The 23,110-nt window shown below is 41.6% G+C and overlaps 1 protein-coding gene across 3 annotated transcripts in view; it reads left to right on the top strand.

Moving 5' to 3' along the window:
• Nucleotides 1-23,110, top strand: part of EWSR1 (EWS RNA binding protein 1) — a 27,436-nt gene extending 4,326 nt beyond the window's left edge. The window contains exons 4-17 of one of the 3 annotated variants that reach the window (XM_042909633.1): nucleotides 1,699-1,822; nucleotides 6,145-6,331; nucleotides 8,281-8,448; nucleotides 10,176-10,387; nucleotides 11,422-11,602; nucleotides 14,366-14,400; nucleotides 14,938-14,970; nucleotides 15,287-15,405; nucleotides 19,902-20,031; nucleotides 20,884-21,006; nucleotides 21,513-21,675; nucleotides 22,091-22,188; nucleotides 22,489-22,741; nucleotides 22,896-23,110. In XM_042909633.1, coding sequence (XP_042765567.1) covers nucleotides 1,699-1,822; nucleotides 6,145-6,331; nucleotides 8,281-8,448; nucleotides 10,176-10,387; nucleotides 11,422-11,602; nucleotides 14,366-14,400; nucleotides 14,938-14,970; nucleotides 15,287-15,405; nucleotides 19,902-20,031; nucleotides 20,884-21,006; nucleotides 21,513-21,675; nucleotides 22,091-22,188; nucleotides 22,489-22,741; nucleotides 22,896-22,935 — 1,866 coding nt within the window. In that variant the 3' untranslated portion in view covers nucleotides 22,936-23,110. The other 2 variants (XM_042909632.1, XM_042909634.1) reach the window with 2 other exon arrangements.

The raw sequence follows: 23,110 nt of genomic DNA, 5'->3' as shown, positions 1-23,110 counted from the left end.
TCAGCCATTAAAACAATAACAGATACAGATATTTTTTAAAAATTCAGTAATAGGAAAGTATAATGTGCTTGTAATCATAAAAATACCCAGGTGTTTTAAACTTTCACAGTGGGAGTGAAATGACACCATTCTCAAACTGGGAATTGCTAGCTCCCCATACCTTTCTGGTATCATTTCTCAAGTTAAGTGCCTTGTTTTGTGCTAGGTCTATCTACATACTATATTCTGTTTAAATTTATTTAACTTTATTATACAACAATTCTGCCAATAAAAAAAATTGCAGCGCATAGATATGTCATTTGCCAGTGTTCACACAGTAAACGGCAGGATCAGCTCTGCTAAGTATGGCTGCTTAGCTACAGAGCCTCTGAGCCCTTTCCAGTACAGGAGCTTGTGTTTAAAAGCCTAGGCCAAGGTACCTGGATGGCTCAGTTGGTCATTTAAGTGCCTGACTTTGCCTCAGGTCATGATCTCATGGTTTGTGAGTTTGAGCCCCAACTCAAGCTCTGCACTGACAGCTTGGAGCCCGCTTTAGATTCTGTGTCTCCCTTTCTCTCTACCCCCCCCTTCCCCCCCACCACTTGTATTCTCTTTCTCTCAAAAATAAATAAAAATTAAAAAAAAAAAACCCAAGTGGGGGCACCTGGGGGGCTCACTCGGTTAAGCGTCCGACTTCAGCTCAGGTCATGATCTCACGGTTTGTTGGTTTGAGCCCCACATTGGGCTCTGTGCTGACAGCTTAAAGCCTGGAGTCTGCTTCAGATTCTGTGTTTCCCCTCTCTCTGCCCCTCCCCCACTTGAGCACGGTCTCTCTCTCTCTCTCTCAAAAATAAATATTTAAAAAAAATTTTTTAATGATAAATAAAAACTCAAGTGAGTCTAAAGTTAAAAAAAAAGAAAAAGCCTAGGCCAACAGGTGTTAGAAAACTATCATCCTAGAATTCTTAAGATCACTTCAGATTCTGAAATGATCCATACATTAAATGGATGCTAATAATTCTTCCATGGAAACATCCTAGGAAAGACAGATTGTGAAGTGTCTGGCAGATCTTACATAATTGGTCATTCAAATCTCAAATGTAATCTTGCTAATAACCTGGAAGAATACCTCATTCCTTGCCAGGTTTTAAGTATTAACTAAAGTCCAGGTTCAAAAGACTGCCCTTGATATGTTAACCTTAAGGAGACACTTGGTGTTCTGGTTTGGTTTTTGTTTTTTTGTTTTTGAAGTGATGTAATAGTTTTTAAATCTGTATGTCAGGCTGAAAATCTGGTTATCAAATCAACAGATTTTAATCCCATTTTCCTTTTCTTTCCTTTGGCTCATTTTGCCTTCCTAACATTTGTTTCCAGCTGCTAAAACTGCTACACTAAGTGTTGGCAATTATGCACCTGTTCCCTTATTGCCCATCCCTTGAGAGTCTCTTGTTAATCTCTTGTATGTTAACTGAGATTTCGCCTAATTATCTCAGGAACTTTTTTGTAGTTAAGTTTACGAAAATATGAGTGAATTAGATAAGGGAAAACAAGCATTTGTGATAATGTAATCACTTGTCTGTTTTTTCCAGTCTTTTTACTAGAAAGCAATATTTTTGGCTTTGGTCTCCCAATTTGGAAACTCAGAAATAAGTCGATCTATTTTATTGCTACAATACAAGGTTTACGTATGAACTTCCTGCATGCGTTTTCTTTGAGCAGGCATATGGGCAGCAAAGTTATGGAACCTATGGACAGCCCACTGATGTCAGCTATACCCAGGCTCAGACCACTGCGACCTATGGGCAGACTGCCTATGCAACTTCTTATGGACAGCCTCCTGCTGGTAAGGCCTGCCTTGGAGAGACTTTTGGGTCACAGCCACTGGGAGTTTGCTAAGAATCTTGTTATTTATGCTGTATATTCTGGTCCATGCTTTGGCATCTGGGGATCCTTTATTTTTAGGAGGAGCACTTTTTTTGGTCTCTTTTTTCTTTCCTTAGTTCTCCTAAAGGATCTGTAATAGAATGTGGGTGGGATAATTTTCTATTAACTATTTCATACAGTGTATTGAATAATTTCATAACAAAATGGAGAATATATAAAAGATTGTGCTAATGGTAATACTGGGTAAGAATGAGCCTTCTTAAAATGAGCTGCTTAAAATCAAACTGATTTTCACATCTGTTTGCTTCATCTGATAGTGTACCCTCTACTTTTTGTTTTGTGCTTTCCACAGTAGAAGGGACCAGTACAGGTTTGACTATCCTGCTCATTCTTGCATGGGAAATGCTTTCCATCTTGTCTAACCCTGTAATGTTGACCCTTTAGGTGTTTCCATCTGTTTAACCCTCAAACTTTCTAACATCACACACAACAAGGTGCTAATGGGAAATTGCTTCAGGTGCCATTCACAGATCCATGTCCTTTTCTTTTTGTGATTTTGGGAAAGGTTATGCTTTATTTTACATTATTTTCTGTCAGGCCCTAATAATAGTTCACTTTCCCAAAGGTATTTCAGATAACTATTCCCCAGCTGACTTCCTCCTATTCCCTGAAGAATAGATTGCATGAGTAGATTTATTTAGAGGAACAGACTGCCACCCTGCATGTAATGTTTGTCTCTTGGTTGGTTTCCAGTCCAGACACATTTTATTTTCTGTTTTAAATGTTAATTATTTTAATTCATAGTATGTCGTACCAGCATTCCAAGGAGCTAAAAAAATAAACTACTCTGAGAATTAGAACAAAGTATACCCTAATACTAGGATTGAGTGGAATATGTGAAAAATTTATAAGAATTTTATGTTCAGTGCTTCTGCATAACATTTTAGAATCCCTACCTTCTCCTCACCCACCCACTCCCGTCTTTATTATTATAAGAGAATATTGAATATACAGTAGTCTTAAAGATGTAAAAACTCTAGTTTTCCAACTATTTTTAGTTCCCTGTTCTATTAATCAAGAGTCTTTAGTAGGGGGAAACCTATATATGTAATTTATGTCATTGAGTGACAATGTCCTGGATTTGATGGGAAGAATTCCCTAATCTGTGTAATTAATGCATATCTCATATAGCATGAGAAATGTTTGCACTTCCTGTTGGTGTTAGTACTGGAAGAAAAGCTGGAATTAGAACCATGCAATTTGAATTGTGAGATTCAATTTTGAAATCGTGAGGTGAACTTTACATATCAAGCTACTAGAGTTTTTTATTGATCATAATGAGCATACAATATTAGTTTCAGGTATACAACATAATGATTCCATATTTGTATATGTCGTGAAATGATTGCCACAGTAATTCTAGTTAACATCTGTTGGTACACATGGTTAACAAATTTTTTTTTTTGCGTTGAGAACATTTAAGATACAGTGTCTTACCAACTTTAAAATATACAAGACAGTTTATTAACTATAGTCAGGGTGCTGTACATTACATCCTTGGGATTTATTTATTTTGTAAACAGAAGCTTTTGACTACCTTCACTTGATTTTAAAAGCAAGTATCATTTGAAAATAAATAATACAGCTTAGGTCTAGCCTTTGGAGTCTAGATCATTTTATAGGGGCATGATAAAGTCATTTATAGGAAATGCAGGAGTCTTCTAGGTTCTTTAGAGTCATGTGTTCTCATTGTCATTAAATGGACAAGTTCTATCATGAGTACAAAAACATAGGACATTCTGATACAGAAACCAGTGTCTTTAATGAGCAAGAGATTGCACTTAATAAGGACTGTTTATATGGATTTTATAGTTTATGGAGAACCATTTATACCTCCCTTAGTGCTCCCATTGATCTTTGAAGTGTAGACATCAAAATTAAACCTGATGGGCAAAACTGAGGCCAAACCAAACTAAGTTAGGACCCTTCACAGGCAGTGAATGGGTTCAGACACACTTTTGTCCTTACATCGTGCTGTGTTTACACATAAAAGTCATCAGATAGTTACTGGAAGGAATGTCTGAAAAGACCCTTTTCTCTTAATAGAGTTTTTCTGTATTAAACTTTAAGAGAAAGTGGCCATATAAATCTCGTCTCATTACTTAGAATAAAAATCCGAAACTTCAATTTTTACCATTCAAATCGAATAAAAATTTTGGTTGATTTGTGTAATGTTTCCTTTTTCCTTAAAGTCATCAGCACAGAGGAGATGTGTTGTCTTTTTGCTGTCAGTTGTTTTTATTGTCATTAAATCATTTTGCTCTGTTAATTTTTGCTCATTTGCTTGGCTGTTTGTGTGGGTACTACAGATTATTTTAAAGATTATTAATTAACCCAGTGTCTATTACCTTAATCTTTAGCACTACAAGGCTCTTACAGTTACTGCGTAGTTTTATGACATCAGTTGTTGGCCTGATCAGTCATAGTTTGTTGTTTTTACTTGCCCTTGTGAATCTTCTAGATGGCCCTGTCATCTGTAGGGGGAAAAAATCTGTGTAGGAGTAATAGGGTAGGTGGAATTAGATTCCAGTTAAATTTAAATAAATGAGTGCTTTATATGTTTGACATTAGGACTCTGCAGAGAACTTTTAAATTAAATAAGCAGACGAACGACATGCCAGCTCAAAAAACTTCCATTGCTTGGGGCTTTCTGTTTTGTGCATTATGCTTTCATATACATTTCAGCCCAGCAGTTTTGAGAAGGAAATAACTGTCTTTGTGTATAATTAACTTTAGAATTTACCTAAAATGTTTGGGATGGAGAAGAAAGTATTACAGTCTGTCCAACAAGAGGTGATAACTTTAGATTGTACAGAGGGAAGTTGGTATTGGCTAATAAGTTGTGTGTATAGTGAGGACACTTTACTAAAGGTTAAGGCCCTAAACCCTAACTAAAATGAGCAGTCTTAATTCAAGATTTGTTTTTAAGTGCTGAAACTTTTTTTTTACTTTAGTTGAGATATAGACTATTTTTTGGTGGATATAAATGCTGAGAACTAGACCCAACTTTTTGTTGCGTGGCTTACTTGTGCTCATTGACCATGAGGAGTCAGAGAAGAGCCCAGCACCAGGGAAGTTTATAAGACGTCTCACAGGAGGAGGATTCAAGTTAGAAGCTGCAGATTTGGGGGCCTTTTGTCACACTGCAAGCCCAAGTTGCAGATGAAAGGGTTTGCATCCTGCCTGGTCTGGTAGAGACACAAACTAGGGAGAGAGCCTACCTTGGTCTGCCTTCTCCCAGTGAGAGCAGGTCTTTGTGATGCTAACTCTAGGGTCTACTTCCAATATTGCCAAATGGGAAAAAGACCTTTTTGCTTGTGGTGGGTGAAGAAAGGAAGGGATGTATGGGTAGTTTGATGACAAGCCTAGAATCTCAGATGGTTTTATTATGTGAAAAATATGTATCTTTTAAAGGTTTATTTGGGGAGTATTAAGTTTAGTTAAAATCATTTATCAGAAAGGTCAAATAGGATAACCTTCGTTGGTTATACTTAAGTAATATAATTTGTAGTGTCTTATTACTTGAGTGCCATTTCAAAACTTGGTGCTGGTAACAAACATCTTATTAGTTGTTACCTGAAACAAGTAGCAATTGTTGGAGTGTTCATTTGTTCTTAATATCTCCCACTGAAGATTAAACACGTGTTCTCTGTGATTCAGTTTCCTTAAACCCTAACTGTCCGTTTTGGAGTAATTGGGATTGAAAGTAAAGTAATTCCAAATTACAGGTTTTACTTGCTGAAACTAGTACCTGGATCATTACTTTTAGCTATTTTAGCAATGTGTCTATTGGCTTTTCCCTTTCTGGGATGTTTTATTCTTGCTTGAGAGTTTTTTGGGGTACTTAACTAGTTAGTCAATAAAATTGTTAAGAAGGCCTGCTAGCAAAACCAGAGTAGATGTAGCAAAAGCCGACTTTTCTCCTATTCATTCGGGGTGGGGGGGGGGTGCTGCAGCAGGAACCTTGTTTTCTGTAACATACCCTATTTCCTCCTTTCTGTTAGGTGTGGTTGTAGAGCAAAGGAGAGTGCTTTGCTGAAAAGTGGGCGACTTTCAGAGAACTTAGGCTTTAAATACTGGTTTGTCGCTGAACGGGAAATATTTAAGGGGCTAACTGTTGCGGTTGAAAGTAGGTGGTTTGTTTACAAAATGTTCTGTTAATGAGTGTATAGGCAGATCTCTGAAGAGCCAGGAATCTGATATAGCTGTCCTTTGTTCTAGGTTATACTACTCCAACTGCCCCCCAGGCGTACAGCCAGCCTGTCCAGGGGTACGGCTCTGGTGCTTATGATACCACCACTGCTACGGTCACTACCACCCAGGCCTCCTATGCAGCCCAGTCTGCATATGGCACTCAGCCTGCTTACCCAGCCTATGGGCAGCAGCCAGCAGCCACCGCACCTGCAAGGTAAGGCCATGCTCACCTAGTTCTGATTCTGCAGGGCATCAACCTATTTTCGGGAAAGAGAGCAACTATGCACACTTTAGAGTGTCCAGGATTTCATTCCTTTTTGATGGTTACTCTTAACATACTTTTAAGTGTTGACTGTGTGCTTACAGTCATCACGCTAATGTGCTAGGACACACCACAAATACATTGTTCTCCATTTAGTAGAGAAGTGGTGCCATCCAGGGGCCAAGATGAGGAATGTCACTGGCCAGATGGTCTAGTTTCAGAAGAGTGATCTTTTAGGATAGGAGGCTATTACCAAACCCAGAAAAAAATCGGGTGTGTGTTTTCCCTCACAACAAAGCTGATAGAGTTGTACTATTGGTGCTTTTATCTTTGGTTTTATTGGCCTTGTAAATGGGTAACACCTTTCTCTTTGGGAAAAACATGGCAGTTCACAGTAAAGGGGAGGTGGGAAGTCTTACAGTGGTGTCTTAGCTGACGGAATTGACATGATTTTTTCTGTATTATGTAGTTTGGTTATCTAAATACCACAGGCAAGTATACATTCTTAACTGGATATCCTGTTATGGGGTGAATATTTGGGCAAACACATTTCATACTCCATGACTAATTAGCAGGTAAACAATATTATTACTTAACAGAAGATTTCAGGTCTTTGCTTTAGGCAATGCACATAGGTGGCATCTGCATACAGTCTTGAAGGAACATTGAATTCTGATTTGAAAGAAGACTTTAGGGAATAAACAAGATCAACTTGTAACCTAGACTTTTTGCCTACTGTAGAGGTAAGAAATTAGCTCTGGCAAACACTCATGAAATTACTTCTAATGTGCACAGTGAGTAATCAGAGCTACTTGGTAGTCTCCATCTGCTAGACGGCCTGTGCAGTAGTTAGGTGAAACTCACTGATTCCTATAGGGCTCCATTTCAGTTGACCTAGGCATTGCAGAGTGTTATCAAATGTTAAAAGGCCCGTTAGATGATCCGTTGCGACAGTATATCCAAGCCGTGGGGTGGGGGTGGGGGGCAGATCTATTAATTGGTTTTTATAAATTACTCTTTTTGGTTCCTTTTTTTCCCTCGAGTTTCAATCCTTACCACTTTAAAACTGTCTCGTGACCAGTGACAGCTACTCCTCTTTTCAACTGGAAAGAGGGGGCTTGTGACCTATTTCAGCTCTGGAGAAAGCAGTACTTCCACATCCTGTCTGGTCTGCCTACCGATTCTTGGGGGTTTGCTTAAAATAGCTCAAGCTCACTTTGCTACTGTCTTGTTGCACAGTTAGGACTGAGAGGTAATAGAAAACCCTGGATTTTTTTGTTTGTTTTCCTTCGGGATTGGGATTGGTTTTTATCACTTAAGAATATTTCCCAGTTCATCCGAGCATTGGTGAGAGGCATGTCCCTCCCCTACTCTGGTATTTCCATTATGGAGATTTTCAAGCAAAGTTAGAGTTATTAGTGGCAGTCAGAGTTAGGAAAATGTGTTTTCAGGTTTGGTCCTAACAAATGAGAAACATAAAGTAACCCACAGTTACTAAACAGTACTAAAACTTCTGCGTTACTGTTAAAAGTTTCTTGTCTGTCTGCAACATCCTTTTAGAGAGAAAGCCATTTTCTTACCTAACAAACCACCTCCCCTCCCAGATCACTTAAATTGGCAGCAGAAAATCTTGTAACTGCCTTTCATAGCTGTTAATGTGGAACAAGTGGAACATGTTGGTATCTCTTCGGTGGGTGTGATGAATTCTCCCTCTTTTTTCATGTCCTCTTCCAGCAAATACAGTTGGACCAACACTGGGTTTTGATGTAGGTCACTTCACAATTGTATTTACTTCCGAGCTCAGTCCTACCATTGCACATTGCTCCGAGGTTGTAGAGTTCTTATTCCCGGGAGTTTTATGGTTGAGGGAAAAAGTCTTACTTTTTTATTTCTCCTTTTAGACCGCAGGATGGTAACAAACCCGCTGAGACTAGTCAACCTCAATCTAGCACAGGGGGTTACAACCAGCCCAGCCTAGGATATGGACAGAGTAACTACAGTTATCCCCAGGTACCTGGGAGCTACCCCATGCAGCCAGTCACGGCACCACCATCTTATCCTCCTACCAGGTCAGTATCCTCCTGGCCAGTGAGCTAGTAGAATAACAAAATGGTTTTTGTCAGGCTGTTGACGTGCTTCTTCCTTAGGTGAAATGGGTTATCTGACTCTCTCAGTGTTTAAGCCTGGCCATGCAGTATTACATTAATCAGTCTTAGGTCCCTGTAGTAGTACCTGGCAGCCAGTAACTCTTCTCTTGAATACAAATGAAAACATTGTTACCACTCCACGTTCTTCCTTTTAATTTTGCTCTTTTAGCTAATTCAGATGCATGAAAGACAGGTATATGAAAACAGGTAAACCCAACCATGGGAGCCACCTTCTCCAATGCAGTTTGGATGGATAAAGTGTAGGACATAAAAAAGAAAAGAAACTTCACTGTAATCATTTCATATTTGACTTAATTCAGAGGTCCGTTCATGCACAAGTCTTTTAATGATCGGGCCAGGGCCTTTACTTTTGTCTTCAGGCTTATTCAACATTTTTTGTCTTCGGTTAACCACACCAGCAGCTATAATGTCTAGTTTGGGTTTCTTTTAATAGTAGAGGAAAGAACTGCAAGTTTTCTCGCTCACGGTTTAATTAGAAGCAAATTTTCAAATGAATTGTCTGAATTGTGTCCTGAAGTGTTGACTTAGTTCTGCTAGAGGTGGCAGTTCCCTGTTTTGTACTCAATTTCATTGGTTTACACAGTAGAGCACAGCAGATGTGAACAGGTTTAGAAGCAGATACAGCTGACCCGGTAAGTGCACAACTTGGAGCAGCAATGGGCAGGCTTACAGCAGAGTTCTTCACAGAGCCCAGTGCGCCTATTCTGCTGCGAGTAGTTAATGTGGCCCATTGAATAGGTGCACCTAGTGAAGAGAGGCTGTTGGGTCTGTATAGCCATGCTGTTGGGTGTGGTGGTAGAGGCTTAGTTTAACTGTACTTCTAATATGATGGGGTTGTTTTGTTTTCTTCATTATCATAGTTCATCTGAAGTTTAATAGTTCTTTTCAAGGTTTATTTCTATGCAAGAAGGTATCTTGGTTTAGTTTCCCTGACATGTGGTTGCCATGTCAGCAGATGAAGAACTTCTGATGCTTCTTGTATAGTGTCTTAATTCTGAAGTTTCCTTCTCCATCTTTCCTCCATTAATGCCCAGATTTCATAGATGATCGATCAGACATGTCTAAAAGTTTAAAACTATATACCGTACATAGAAAAATAGTTTGAAACTTGGGACAAATTGTCAAGAGAAAATTGCCATATTTGTGTGACCACACACACACACCGAGCAGTCTTGTACCTTCTGAAAAATCAGTCATGACTGAAGGGAATTGTTGGAGCCAGGCTTAGAGCTGCCATACTTAACTACCTCCTTTTCCTTGGTGGCTTTTTCACTGGGTCAGCGTGCCCTATGTATTCTTCCCTTAATCCAGGAAGCACCTAAACTCACAAATTGGCCTTGAATTTAATTAAAAATAACTCTGGTTTTAATGGGATGCAGAGTAGAAGAGGAGACTCTTACGGTCGTATGTTGTATACTAGATAGGTTTTCGGTATTTTCCCCTTACGCATTTAAAGCTTTATTGTTCCGGATACAAAAATATTTGCTTATTTTGAATTCAAACTGTTGATATGTAGAAAGTGAGTGCATTTTTGAGTGTTTCTATGTCACATGTTTTGAATGTCTCTTGATTAAAGGGGGCTTGAAGAAATAACAAGCCTCTCTAAAAAGCTTTTTTTTTTCTTTCAGCTATTCCTCTACACAGCCGACTAGTTATGATCAGAGCAGTTACTCTCAGCAGAACACCTATGGGCAGCCGAGCAGCTATGGACAGCAGAGTAGCTATGGTCAACAAAGCAGCTATGGGCAGCAGCCGCCCACTAGTTATCCCCCCCAAACTGGATCCTACAGCCAGGCTCCAAGTCAATATAGCCAACAGAGCAGCAGCTACGGGCAGCAGAGTGAGTTGCTAAGAGAGAAAACCAAATAAGAATGATTATGTTTGGAGTTGCTGAACGTGGGGAAATGCTCTTTACAGTTGTTTACTTTCAGACTCCAGGATGCATCTTTAGGACGTAGCATCCTGGCTAACCACTTGGATGTCCCACTAAAGACATGAGTGCTTTTCTCCAGTTTAGTTGTTGTTAGTATGCCTTGCAAAAGAGAGAGAAAAGAGAGTTTGTAACTGACCAGAGCACACATGTTAAGACTGCCAGCTTTGCTCTCTTTGAGGAGGTTACACATAGTGAAGCTGGCATTCCTGTGGCCTGCCCACCACAGCTCATTAGAAGGACATGAGCAGGTAGCTGTTGAAGACTACTGCAATTTTGATAGTCTAAAAAATGCTAGGTTTTGTTTTTGGTTTTTGTTTACATCTGTAAAGAAAAAAAAAGTCCTTCTCACAGAACACTTAGTTTGACGTGGAGAAGTAACCAAAAATTCAAAACTGCTGTTTCACAATTTAATTTTTACCCGGATTGTTGGGGGATTTTTGTTTGGAGGTTTTGGGGTGTTTTGTTGTTGTTGCTTTTTTTTTTTTTTTTTTTTTTTTTTTTTTTTTTTTTTAAGTGTTTTTTTAACTAAACTCTATCCATGGGCATGTTTCATTATGGCTATGAAATGAGTAGTGCTGCTTGATGGGGATTATTCTAAAGCCCTAAGAAACCTAGCTCTGTTTTTGTTTTTGAGAGTAGTTTAAAGCAGCAGCTTTTGGAGATATCTTAGGATACAAAACCTTACAAACTGTTGGCCAGGGGGCTTTTGTTTGTTTGGGTGGTTTATTCTAGGGTAACTATGTAAGGTTATTTCACTTGATGAATTAGCAGTTTTGGTTAAACTTATAAGAGCCTACTGATAGAGGTGCCTTGTCAGGTGTGAAGAAGATAGTGCCTTGGTTAGTGCCTTGCAATTGAGAATTCTGTGATTCCAGGAGAAAGTACAACAGGCAGTGGTTCAAATGCTGGTCCATGGCTTACAGATGTGACTCTTTCCTCAGGTTCATTCCGACAGGACCACCCCAGTAGCATGGGTGTTTATGGGCAGGAGTCTGGAGGATTTTCCGGACCAGGAGAGAACCGGAGCATGAGTGGCCCTGATAACCGGGGCAGGGGAAGAGGGGGATTTGATCGTGGAGGCATGAGCAGAGGTGGGCGGGGAGGAGGACGCGGTGGAATGGGGTAAGAGCAAACCTTTTATCCTTTTACTTAATTTTGTTTCATCCATAGGATTTTCAATGGAAAGAAGGGACTGAAAGACATAAGAAATTTATTTCTACATTTCCATGGACAATCTGTTGAGCCCAGGCCATCTTCTAAAACATGGAAATGTCATCTTTGTGGCATAGATTAAGTGGCAGTTTGCTTTTTTCCCTGCCAATCTACTTAGTTGGGTTGGGGAGAATAAAGAATGGTTTTGAAACTAGAGCTTTCAGTTCCCTTCATGGTTTCCAGAGGTCAAAAGCCTCTGTGGGTAATAGACTCGGGATGGAACACACACAACCTTCTAACACCCCTAGGTTTTTAACTAATGGCCTCTGAATGGTTGTCTTGAAACACCTGGTATATATATATATATATACTGCAGAAAAGGAGAGCAGCTGTTTTCCAGTGTTTGTCCCCAACTTCTGTTTGTACTCGCAACTGTTGAACATAATGATGAAGATATTGGTCCTGTAACCCTGAGGTGCACCTGGTACACAGAAAAGTCCAATAGCTTTTTGCAGAGTAATGTATATAATTACAGGATCACTCCCCATTGGAGATCTCAAGAAGTCTAAATCGGTTTGACCATTTTGATTAATGGCACAATCTGGTTTAGAAAACTTTGTTTAGATCAATAATATAACCCTGCTACCTGTGCCTGCCCCTCCCCTCCCTTCTCCCGTCCCTTCTCCCCTTCCTGGTGTCTGTACTTTGATGAAGGTGAGGTATAATGTTGGTGGTTAACATAATCCAGAAGGTTTAGTTCTGTGTGTGTTCTGTCCCTATATAAATTAGTAAAAAAAAGTTATGCAGAATGTTACATATTATGTATATTGGAATCGGTGCCACTGTTGGTTCAAGGAAAAATTGGATAGGATTTTTATATATATATATAGAAGTGGACTTCAAAATTAGAATAAAAGTTGATCTCTAATTTTTATATTAGCAAATCTGTTTACTGTTGAAAGATACTGATTGAAAATACCACTTTGCATATTCTGCATAACTTAAAGTCTTTGGTGAAATCTTTATTGGAAGAAACCGTTACTTGACAAAATACAAAAATTTATAACAATTTGGTAAAAAGTAAAATCAGTCTGATTTGGAGAAAATCATTCCATTATAAAGGTTTCACTTCTTTATATGGATGTTTTAAAATAGATGTAGACACTTGAAATTACTATCATCACGTCTCCAATCACCTAGAATTCTTAGAATTTTTCAATTGCAAAACCAATTTCAAGTTCGCTCATTTTAATACTCCAGAAGTAATAATTCTACTAATTTTGCTAGACTTTGCTAATAGAGGGATCCCCTCTTTCTGGATGAGAAGTCTCTCCTGGAGCCATAGAAAAAATCGTGGCTTTCCCACAGGTTTTTCAACTGACTGTGAAGCAGTCAGTTGGATTCCTTGGGGACAGGACAGGGGCATTCTCCCCTCCCCTCTTTTTTACTGTGGTGTGGTGATGGTTTTCAGTGTCTTCAGCAGGTAAGGCACTCAATGTTGTTAACATGCCCTTTTTCATTGCCTCAGTATTTTGATATTTTCATTGGCTGTTAAACGTGGAAACTTTTTAACATGCTTTGTCGCATTTATATGCTACAGGTTACAAAGTGAGAGCCTTGTATACACTTCAATACTTAAAAAGTACCCGTACTCAGTACTCAGCCGGCAGCATAATGAAAAGTGGGACTAGACACGGTGTCCATATGGAGAGGAAAAATATACATAGAATATTTTTAACAAAATGTATTCATTGTATAAATGGAATCCTTCTGTAACTTTGGTAACTGCATACTTGTTATTTGGTAATGAACCAGAGGAGGTATAATACTCTAGAATTGTGTAACATTAAAGTGTAAACTTTTGTGTTTAAAGAGAGAGAACATTTTATGGTGTGTACTTTTAAAAAGGAAAGAAAGCTGCATGCAACAGCTTGAAATTGTATATTCAGGTATTAAAGGTGCAATACTGGTTAGGAAAAGCTCAAGGCCTCCCACTGGGGAGCTGCCTTTATTTAATTTTAAAGAAAAAACAAAAGGCCCAGCATATTCCCTCCCCCTGTTTACAGTATGTGAGGCAGTAATATTATACTGCTGTCATCTCTGTTCTCAACTGATATGTCTATAAAGTTGCACCCCCAGTCTGTTGAGCCTTGGTATTTGTTGTAAATTCTCCTTTCACAGCAATTGTTAAACCCATTAGTGCCCTGAAATGTATGGCTTTATGCTGAAGATTGGCTGGATGCGTCCTCTGATGTGTGTTGTAGGCGTTTAATGTGGTTGTCTCCTGCTTGATTATACTGTGACTTGTTAGGAAGCCTCCCTGGGCTCTCCCCTAGGAGAGGTTGAGGGTGCACCTTTATGAACATGGAAAGCAGTTGCCCCAGCTTTGCTGCTCCACTCTCCGACCAAGCTCTCCCTGTTTTTCAGCCGATGGGGTGGGTGTTGGGATCTGTTTTCTTCCCCTAATTTGCCAAGTATTGCACTATTAATACCAGCCCCCGAAATGAAAGGAACCAACCACACTGGTGTGTACAATCAGACAAGCAAGGTTGTATATAAAGAAAATTTGAGCAAGCTGCCCTGAAGAAAGGCATAGTGACGAGATGAGAGAGATGCATTGTTTGGAGATGTGTTTAGCCAGTGCCCTTCTTCCCCACGAGCCCCCCCAAGGCTCAGAGCGGTACTGGCTTTTAAAGGGAAAGGCCTTCATTTCTTCGTTTATCCCCCCAGCAGCGCTGGAGAGCGAGGTGGCTTCAATAAGCCTGGTGGTAAGTTTTTGAGTATTACCATGGATAGTGTTTAAAAAAAAAAATACAGTCAGTTTTTAGAAAACTATAATTTTTTATTAGTTTCATAAGCGGTTTAAAAATGATCTATACAAAGAGACTAATGGGTACTGCCGGCATTGTCTTAGGGGTAATAAGGTTAACCTATGGTTACAAAACAAAGGGTAACTTGAAGTATTGAGCAACTGCTTCTGTAATATGGGGGAGAATCCATTTTTTAAATTTGGTTTGTTTGGAGGAAAATTTTTGACTTAAATTTAACACTAATTTGGCACATAAGCATTGAGAGTGTATTTGGTTAATGGTTTAAAAGCAAACCAGCAAAGAAAAAGCAAAACCCTAGCAAATCTTTCACAAATGTTTAAAGGGGCACTGCTCCATTTTAGCAGTGCGGGTCTTTTTGAATTTAATGAAGCCCCATCAAATGGTGGTATAGTAGATAGCTATGTGTGTTTGTAAGGTTTGTAGCTTGCAAGACGTGCACTAATAGTATCTTATGTGATCTTTCCTGGTTGGCAGGACCCATGGACGAAGGACCAGATCTTGATCTAGGTAATTTTGAACTCTTGAATTTTGTATCTTGCTTTATAAACAAACAGCACAGAAGTTAAGTGTGTGCTGGAGCTCAGCAGCCTGACAGATCGGTGTGGTATTTTTGCTGTCGGGAGCAGTTTGGGCTCCCTTTCTCATGAGCGTCTACTCATAATAGCCTTAGACAAAGGAAACCACAAGTTCCAAGGCATTCTTGTTAGTGTGGCTGGTAGTTCTCTTAGCTTTGTGATAATTACCAGTGAGTAGTAGTAACTAGTGGCTTAATTAGTCCATGTAGATACAGGACAATAACTCCCTTCTGTCTTTTTTCTGGAAGGCCCACCTGTAGATCCAGATGAAGACTCTGACAACAGTGCAATTTATGTGCAAGGCTTAAATGACAATGTGACTCTGGATGATCTGGCAGACTTCTTTAAGCAGTGTGGAGTTGTTAAGGTGAGTGGAAGCATAACCATGTGAGCTGACAGATCTTCCAGTCACTAGGCATTTACTTCATAGAGACATAGTTGATGTTGAATGTTTCTGAAGATCTGACTGCTTCTGAAGTTGCCTGGCTTTTCTTAGTGTGTTGTAGTTTGCTCCTTAAAATACAAACAAAAAAAACTTTATGTGGAAAAGAAATGCTAAACATGGTTTGGGTATTCTTAACAACTCAGTCCTTTCTTTAATTTGTTTTTAATATTTACTTATTTTTGAGAGAGAGAGAGCGTGAGCAGAGGAGGGGCAGAGAGAGGGAGGGAGGGAGACACAGAATCCGAAGCAGGCTCAAACCCTTGAACTGAGAGATTGTGACCTGAGCCGAAGTCGGACGCTTAACTGACTGAACCACCCAGACGCCGCAACAACTCAGTCCTTTGTTTATTATTGTCAGTTACTTGTAAGAATACTTACATGGACACTACTTTTTGTGAAATACAGAATATAACATAACAGTTTTAAAATAGCGAACATTTATATTTCTTCTTCCCGGTATAAGTAGTAGAGCTTTAAGTGTATGTGGCATGTTTCTTTTCCACTTTTATCCCTTGTCAGCACTCCCATCCCAAATCTTACCTCTCCCTTTTTTTTCGTAGACGTATGCTTAGTATTGGAGAATGTTTATTAGATGGTACTGTAAGGCAGCGGTATTCTGGGAATACAGCAGGAATGGGCAGATAGAAACCCTTGGAGTTCATGTATAGTGGGGAACATAGTAAAAAGAAATACAGTATGTTAGATGATGTTATGGAGGAAAAGTAAATACAGCAAGGAGGGCTGGGGTAAAACGAATAGAGCTGTATAGTTCAGAGTTGGGAAGGCTTTTCAGAAAAATGGAGGGAGTAGCAAGGCAGAAGGTCCGAGGAGCTCAACAAAACTGGTGTGACTAGAAAGTTTTGATCTGAGCTATTGCAGTGGTGGTTGGGTTATTCCTTACATGGGGAAAACTAAGAGACACTAGGGTTTTGAGAAGGGACTGGGGGTCCCCAGGTCAGAAATCCCAAAGTTTGGGAAGGGGCATGTGGTTTGCTCAGTCAGTTAAGCATCAGATGCTTGATTTCAGCTCACGTCACAATCTCCGAGTTCATGGGATCAAGCCCCACATCAGGCTCTGCTGGGGGTGGAGCCTGCTTGTGATTCATATTCTCTCTCTCTCTCTCTCTCCCTCCCTCCCTCCCTCTCCCTCCCTCTCCCTCCCTCCCCCTCCCTCCCTCTCTCTCCCTCCCTCTCTCTCCCTCTCCCTCTCTCTCCCTCTCTCTCCCTCCCTCTCCCTCCCTCTCCCTCCCTCCCTCTCCCTCCCTCTCCCTCCCTCTCCCTCCCTCCCTCTCCCTCCCTCTCCCTCCCTCTCCCTCTCTCTCCCTCTCTCTCTCCCTCTCTCTCCCTCCCTCTCTCCCTCCCTCTCCCTCCCTCTCCCTCCCTCTCCCTCCCTCTCCCTCCCTCCCTCTCCCTCCCCCTCCCTCCCTCTCCCTCCCTCTCTCTCCCTCCCTCTCTCCCCCTCTCTCCCTCTCTCCCTCTCTCCCTCTCTCTCCCTCTCTCTCCCTCTCTCTCTCCCTCCCTCCTTCCCTCTCCCTCCCCCTCCCCCTCCCTTTCTCTCTCTCTCTCTCTCTCGCTCTCTCTCTCTCAAAATAAATAAACTTTAAAAAAAATACTAATCTAAGATTTAAAAAATTTTGGGGGGAGTCTTGTTCGTTTGTAAATACTTCACAAGTTATTCATATATTCTCTAATAGACAGTTGGGTTATTTCTAAGTTTTTAGTCTACAGCCCATGATGCAGTGAACATTCTTGTACACTACTGGGGCACAGTGCACTTACTTGCAGTAGTTAAGTTCTGTAAAGTCACTACAAAATGCTGAATTAATGAATGCTGAACCACTGCTCCTAGGGAAAGTATGTACACAGCTGTATACACACATCTCACATAGATTATAATCATAAATTCTAAAAACAATTCACCCTGAGATTCTGTTTACTCTTACAAAGAGAAAGTGAGGTTCTGAAGTGTTAAAATGACTTGCCTGAGTTGACATTCAAATTCATCTAACCGGCCCCAGGGCCAGAACTTCTTGCACTACACTGCCCTGTCCCCTACAGTCTCCATCCCCTGGTCTTATCTAGAGAGAGCTGGAATGAGGAGGCAGTGTGTCTCTGGAGCTCAGCTGGAACACGTGCATCAGGCAGCATAAATTTTTGTCCCTCTGTGCATGTGTACAGGTAACCACAAAAGTGCTACAAGTATTGGGTTTGGAGTTCTAAATTTTAGCAAGTAGGCAAATCTGCAAATATTGAATCCATGAATAATGAGGATCGACTGTACCCAGGCATAGAATTGCTGGTTCTTAAGGTGTGCATGTTTAACTTCACAAGATAATAGTACAGCTGAGCAACTTCGATTCCGCCAGCATATTCCTGATACCACATTCACCACATCCTCACTGCTACTGGGAATCTCCCGAATCTTTAGTTTAAGCCAATCTACTTTAAGAAAATGGAAACGTGGTTTTAATTTGACTTGCCCTGGTTGCTAATCATGTTCTAATTGCATGCTATCTTTTGTGAAATGCCTGTTAGTCTTATGCTCATTTTTCATTGGATTGTTATTTGTTGTTCTGCATATGGTTCTTTATATTCTCTGAAGGCTGATCCTTGTCTAATACTGCAGATGTATTCTCCCAGCCTTTAACTCCTTTTCTTGGGATGAATGGAAGCTCTTTGTGTAGTTGAACTTACCAGTCTTGTCCTTACTGGTTTGTGTCTTTCTTTTCGTAAGACCTTGTGTTCTGGCAACATTTATTGAAAGATCTGTCCTTTCCTGGGTGGTATAGACTGTATCAGTCACATAACATATCTTGTATACTTTGGGTTCATTTGTATGCGCCTGTGCTAATGATAGCAGAGCTCATTATTTTTATGCCAAGTCTTGAGATCTGCAAATATCGAGCAAATTCTTCAGTTTTGTTCTTTTTCCTCAGGAATGCTTTGCTATTTACTGCTTGCTCTTCTGTGTACATTTCCATTTAGGAAGTTCTTTGAAAACCCCAGTTGGGTATTTATTGAACCTGTAAGAAGACAGTTTGAGGAGAATTGACAATACTGAGTAGTTTTTTCCATGAATATCCTATGCCCATTTATTTAGGTCTTTAATAAAGACTGTCTCCTTAATAAGGTTTTTGCAAGTCTTTGTTAGTTTTATTTTTAGATTTTTTTTTAGTTAATGGTCATTTTCAAATGATATTTTGTGGTGGTTGTAACTGCATAGAAATAGGGTTGATTCTGGTAGATCTTAACACATAATGAAGATTTCTCTCTACTTGTGATGCATTTGGCATGTTGTTTATTTGGGTACATGGGGTTTTTTCCTAGTTTAGAAAGTAGTGTATACTGTGGATTTTGTAAAATAAAGGAGATTTTAAAAATACATAGCCCAAGGGGCGTCTGGGTGGCTCAGTCACTTGAGCATCTGACTCTTGATGTCAGCTCAGGTGATCTTGCCTTCATGAGATTGAGCCTCACGTCGGCTGGCTCCATGCTGAGTGTGAGCTTGCTTGGGATTCTCTCTCCCTCTCTCTTTGCCCCTCCCCCACTTGTACACCCGTGCTGTCTCTCTCAAAATAAATAACCCTTTAAAAAAAACCACACATAGCCCATCATTCATACCGCTATTTCCATGTTTCTTTTCAATCTGTATATGTTATTTATAAAAATATAGGTATCCGTACATAATCTTAAAAAAGTTATCTTTCTTTTAAAAAAAAGAAAGCCTTCTATGTCAATACTCTTAGGTATCACTAGGTGTATAAACAAACATGTATAGATTAGACTTTGATCATACGCACATTTAATGTGGAAAACACATGAAGCCATATTCTTGTACAGTGTGGCTCCCGAATACAATCTCATTGCATCTGGTGTTCACCTGAAAAGCTAGTGATGTGTTCTAGCTCTGGAGGAAAAATTGGCTGTGTTAGACGTAATCAAGAATGCTTCTAGCACACTCAGTCCTGTACTGATTTAAGGATGATTTTTCCTTAAGTGAGACATGGCTTATGTGATGGCATCAAAGCCTGACTGTCACATTATAAGAGGTGGCTGCTCTGACCAGGTGCCTGTTAGTATGGACACACAAAATGTCGGGCAGGTGCAAGGACACCAGCAGAATGACAACTAGGGAAGGAACGGAACCTATATTATTCACTGACACACTTCAGAACTTAAGGCATGTTTTGGTTTTCATGATCCCTACACCTAAGGGGAAAAAAATCACCTAAGTGTATATGTTATGGCAATTTAGATCAGTCACCCATAATTGCACTACTCAGGAGATAAACTAACATCCTACTAAATGTGCATGTGTGTGGAAAAATTACTGCTTTGGGCGATCCAAGGGCTTATCTAAATTTTGCATGGGCTTTATTTCCCCCAAAAGAAGCCTAACTGTGCTATTTTGTGCCTAGATGAACAAGAGAACCGGACAACCCATGATCCATATCTACTTGGACAAGGAAACAGGAAAGCCCAAAGGCGATGCTACAGTGTCCTATGAAGACCCACCAACTGCCAAGGCGGCCGTCGAGTGGTTTGATGGTAGGAGCCCTAGAGTCAACAGGGGGTGCTCACTGGCTTTCTTAACTCCACCTGCCCTGGGGCACACTGAAGGTCTTAGAGTAGATGTGTGTATCAGCCTGCAGGTGAAGCAAGGGTCTTACTGATGTATGTTAGAGTATTGTTCTCTGAAGTAATTTTAGGGACAAGGATCCGTTCTCCCTCTGCGTGACTAGAAGGCATGGCGGGAAGGAGGAACTAGAGAGCCGTAGGAGCCAGAAGACCCTCTGCCTGTGCTAGAGGAGCACTGGATGGCTGTTGGGAAGCTACATGCCTGGCTCCCTTCTGCCATGGGAGGGCCCAGTTGCTGGCCCTGGATTAGGAGATTCTTTATTTTGAGTCGTCATTACTACAAATCCACCTTGCTTAAAGTTGTAGATGCTTCTCTAAGCACGGGTATCAGGAGGTACAGACAACCACACAGAAATCCAGTATACATTTCAATATATACATTTGGCCTTTGGCATTGGTTCTGGAGTTTTCACTGCAGACAAAAACAACTTGAAAGTGCCAGAGGACAGCTCCTGGGTCTTCTCTCTTCGCCACTTTCATGCACTTGTCCCTACTTCTCACCCTTTTCTGGGCACAGGTGCCAGTGCACTTCGTTTTCCCCTGGCTTAGGGTACAGAGGTTTATGAGGTCGCTTTTGAAGGTGTTTATGGCCTTGCCAGTGACGATCTTAGGGCAGAGTGTGGGTGGAGCACGTGTGCTGTGCTGGGGTTGAGGGGATGAGTGTGGTGGTGGTGGATTGTGAGCAAGGAGTGCTTTAGCCTTGCCTAATCCCCCAAGGAGGGAAGAGTTGGGAATAACTGGTATTCTGTTCTCTTATTCCAGGGAAAGATTTTCAAGGGAGCAAACTTAAGGTTTCTCTTGCTCGGAAGAAGCCTCCAATGAACAGCATGCGGGGTGGTATGCCTCCCCGTGAGGGCCGAGGGATGCCGCCACCGCTCCGTGGAGGTATTTACCGGACACCTTCCCTGAGCTGCTTCTGTGTTGCTTTGGGCATTTTATGGCACACTTGTCTTTGAGAAACTTGATTTCTAGAATGTAAACAAGCCCGTTAGAAATAGTAAGAAGGTGTGTAGGATTAATACTGAACCACTAAATGCCAACAGCAAAAGTTTGCAGGAATGAAAGGAAGAGAAGAACGGGTTTCTTGGCCGGATGGGTGGGGGGGTGCTGGCGTGCCTGGGAACCACTGCCTGGCTATCAGCCCAGGGCTGCCATTTATTTATATTTATTTTGCTTGGGTCTCTTCATCTGCATGAAATGCCTGTTCTTGTACAGTTTGTGGGAGCTAACTGAAATAATGTGCGTGGAAGGCCCAGGGCTGGGCCCTCATATCTGGGGCCGATGATGGGACAGTTGACAGCTGTGCTCTCTGCGAATGCCTTTAATGCTAGGGTGTTCCCTGCAGCAAATCTAGTGCTGTGGAGAGGTGACTGGCTCTTTTCTTATTGCAGGTCCAGGGGGCCCAGGAGGTCCTGGGGGCCCCATGGGTCGCATGGGAGGCCGTGGAGGAGACAGAGGTGGCTTTCCCCCAAGAGGGCCCCGGGGTTCCCGGGGGAACCCATCCGGAGGAGGAAACGTCCAGCACCGAGCTGGAGACTGGCAGTGCCCCAATCCGTATGTACTTCTCTTGACAAACTAACAGTCTGCACTAGTGAAGTCACATCTTACCCATTCCCACTGTGGAGAGGAGGGCCACTGGACGGTTTTTGTCTAGGTGGTTTTGTAATGAGGACCCAGATTGCTCTGTGGTGGGGTGGATGGGGGGCCTTCTGAAGGAAGTCATGGTTCCAGTGGACTCCTGGGGTCCACGTGTGTGTGGTTTTGCAGACATTTTCTGGATCATACCTCAGTCCTTTGGGTGCCTTGCTGCCTGAGGTGGTGGCTCTAAAGCCAGTTTCTGCCGACAGACCCTCTTAATGGTGTTTGACCCAGACCCCAGTATATTTATGCTGGTGGAAATACAGTGAGTGCCTTTGCTTAACTTCCTTAGTTCAGTTGGTGATTTCTGTTGTGATATAATTTTATGCAGGGGGTGTGGAAACCAGAACTTCGCCTGGAGAACAGAATGCAACCAGTGTAAGGCCCCGAAGCCTGAAGGCTTCCTTCCACCACCCTTTCCACCCCCGGGTAGGTATAGGTTTTGGGAGCATCCCCTCAGCTTCTTCGTACTATAAACCTCTCTTGTTAACTTGGTGGACTTGGTAAAGTCCTGCTGCTGACAGCCAAGCTGATGGTTGCAGTAAGTGCAGTCTTGGCAGTGGGGTCCTCGAGTCCTAAATAAAGTATGGCCCAGATATTCAGATCAAGTAAAGTATCTGCTTTGTTTCTGTTCTGGGAGGAGGTCGCAGATCCTGAGCAGCCTCTGAGGCATGTCCATAGCAGCCTCCGTCCTGTCTTGCTGCTGATCTGTCCTTTTCCTTATTTTAGGTGGTGACCGTGGCAGAGGTGGCCCTGGTGGCATGCGAGGAGGAAGAGGTGGCCTCATGGACCGCGGTGGTCCTGGTGGAATGTTCAGAGGTGGCCGTGGTGGAGACAGAGGTGGCTTCCGTGGTGGCCGGGGCATGGACCGAGGTGGCTTTGGTGGAGGAAGACGAGGTGGCCCCGGTGGGCCCCCTGGGCCTTTGATGGAACAGATGGGAGGCAGAAGAGGCGGGCGTGGAGGCCCCGGGAAAATGGATAAGTATGTGATGGTGAAAACCAGCTGCGGCTACCGGGCGCGTCGGGGCCACAGCCCCTTCCTGTCCGACTAGAGTGGGTCCGGCTCCAGTGGGAGGGGGTGGGAAGCTCCCTCTCATTCCCCCTCCTTTAACTCATCACCCCTTTCCACCTTGCAGAGGCGAGCACCGTCAGGAACGCAGAGACCGGCCCTACTAGACGCAGAGACCCCGCAGAGCTGCATTGACTACCAGATTTATTTTTTAAACCAGAAAATGTTTTAAATTTATAATTCCATATTTATAATGTTGGCCACAACATTATGATTATTCCTTGTCTGTACTTTAGTATTTTTCACCATTTGTGAAGAAACATTAAAACAAGTTAAATGGTA

The sequence above is a fragment of the Panthera leo genome, chromosome D3 (assembly GCF_018350215.1).
Source record: "Panthera leo isolate Ple1 chromosome D3, P.leo_Ple1_pat1.1, whole genome shotgun sequence".
NCBI lineage: Eukaryota > Metazoa > Chordata > Mammalia > Carnivora > Felidae > Panthera > Panthera leo.
This window is presented reverse-complemented; position numbering and strand designations above follow the sequence as displayed.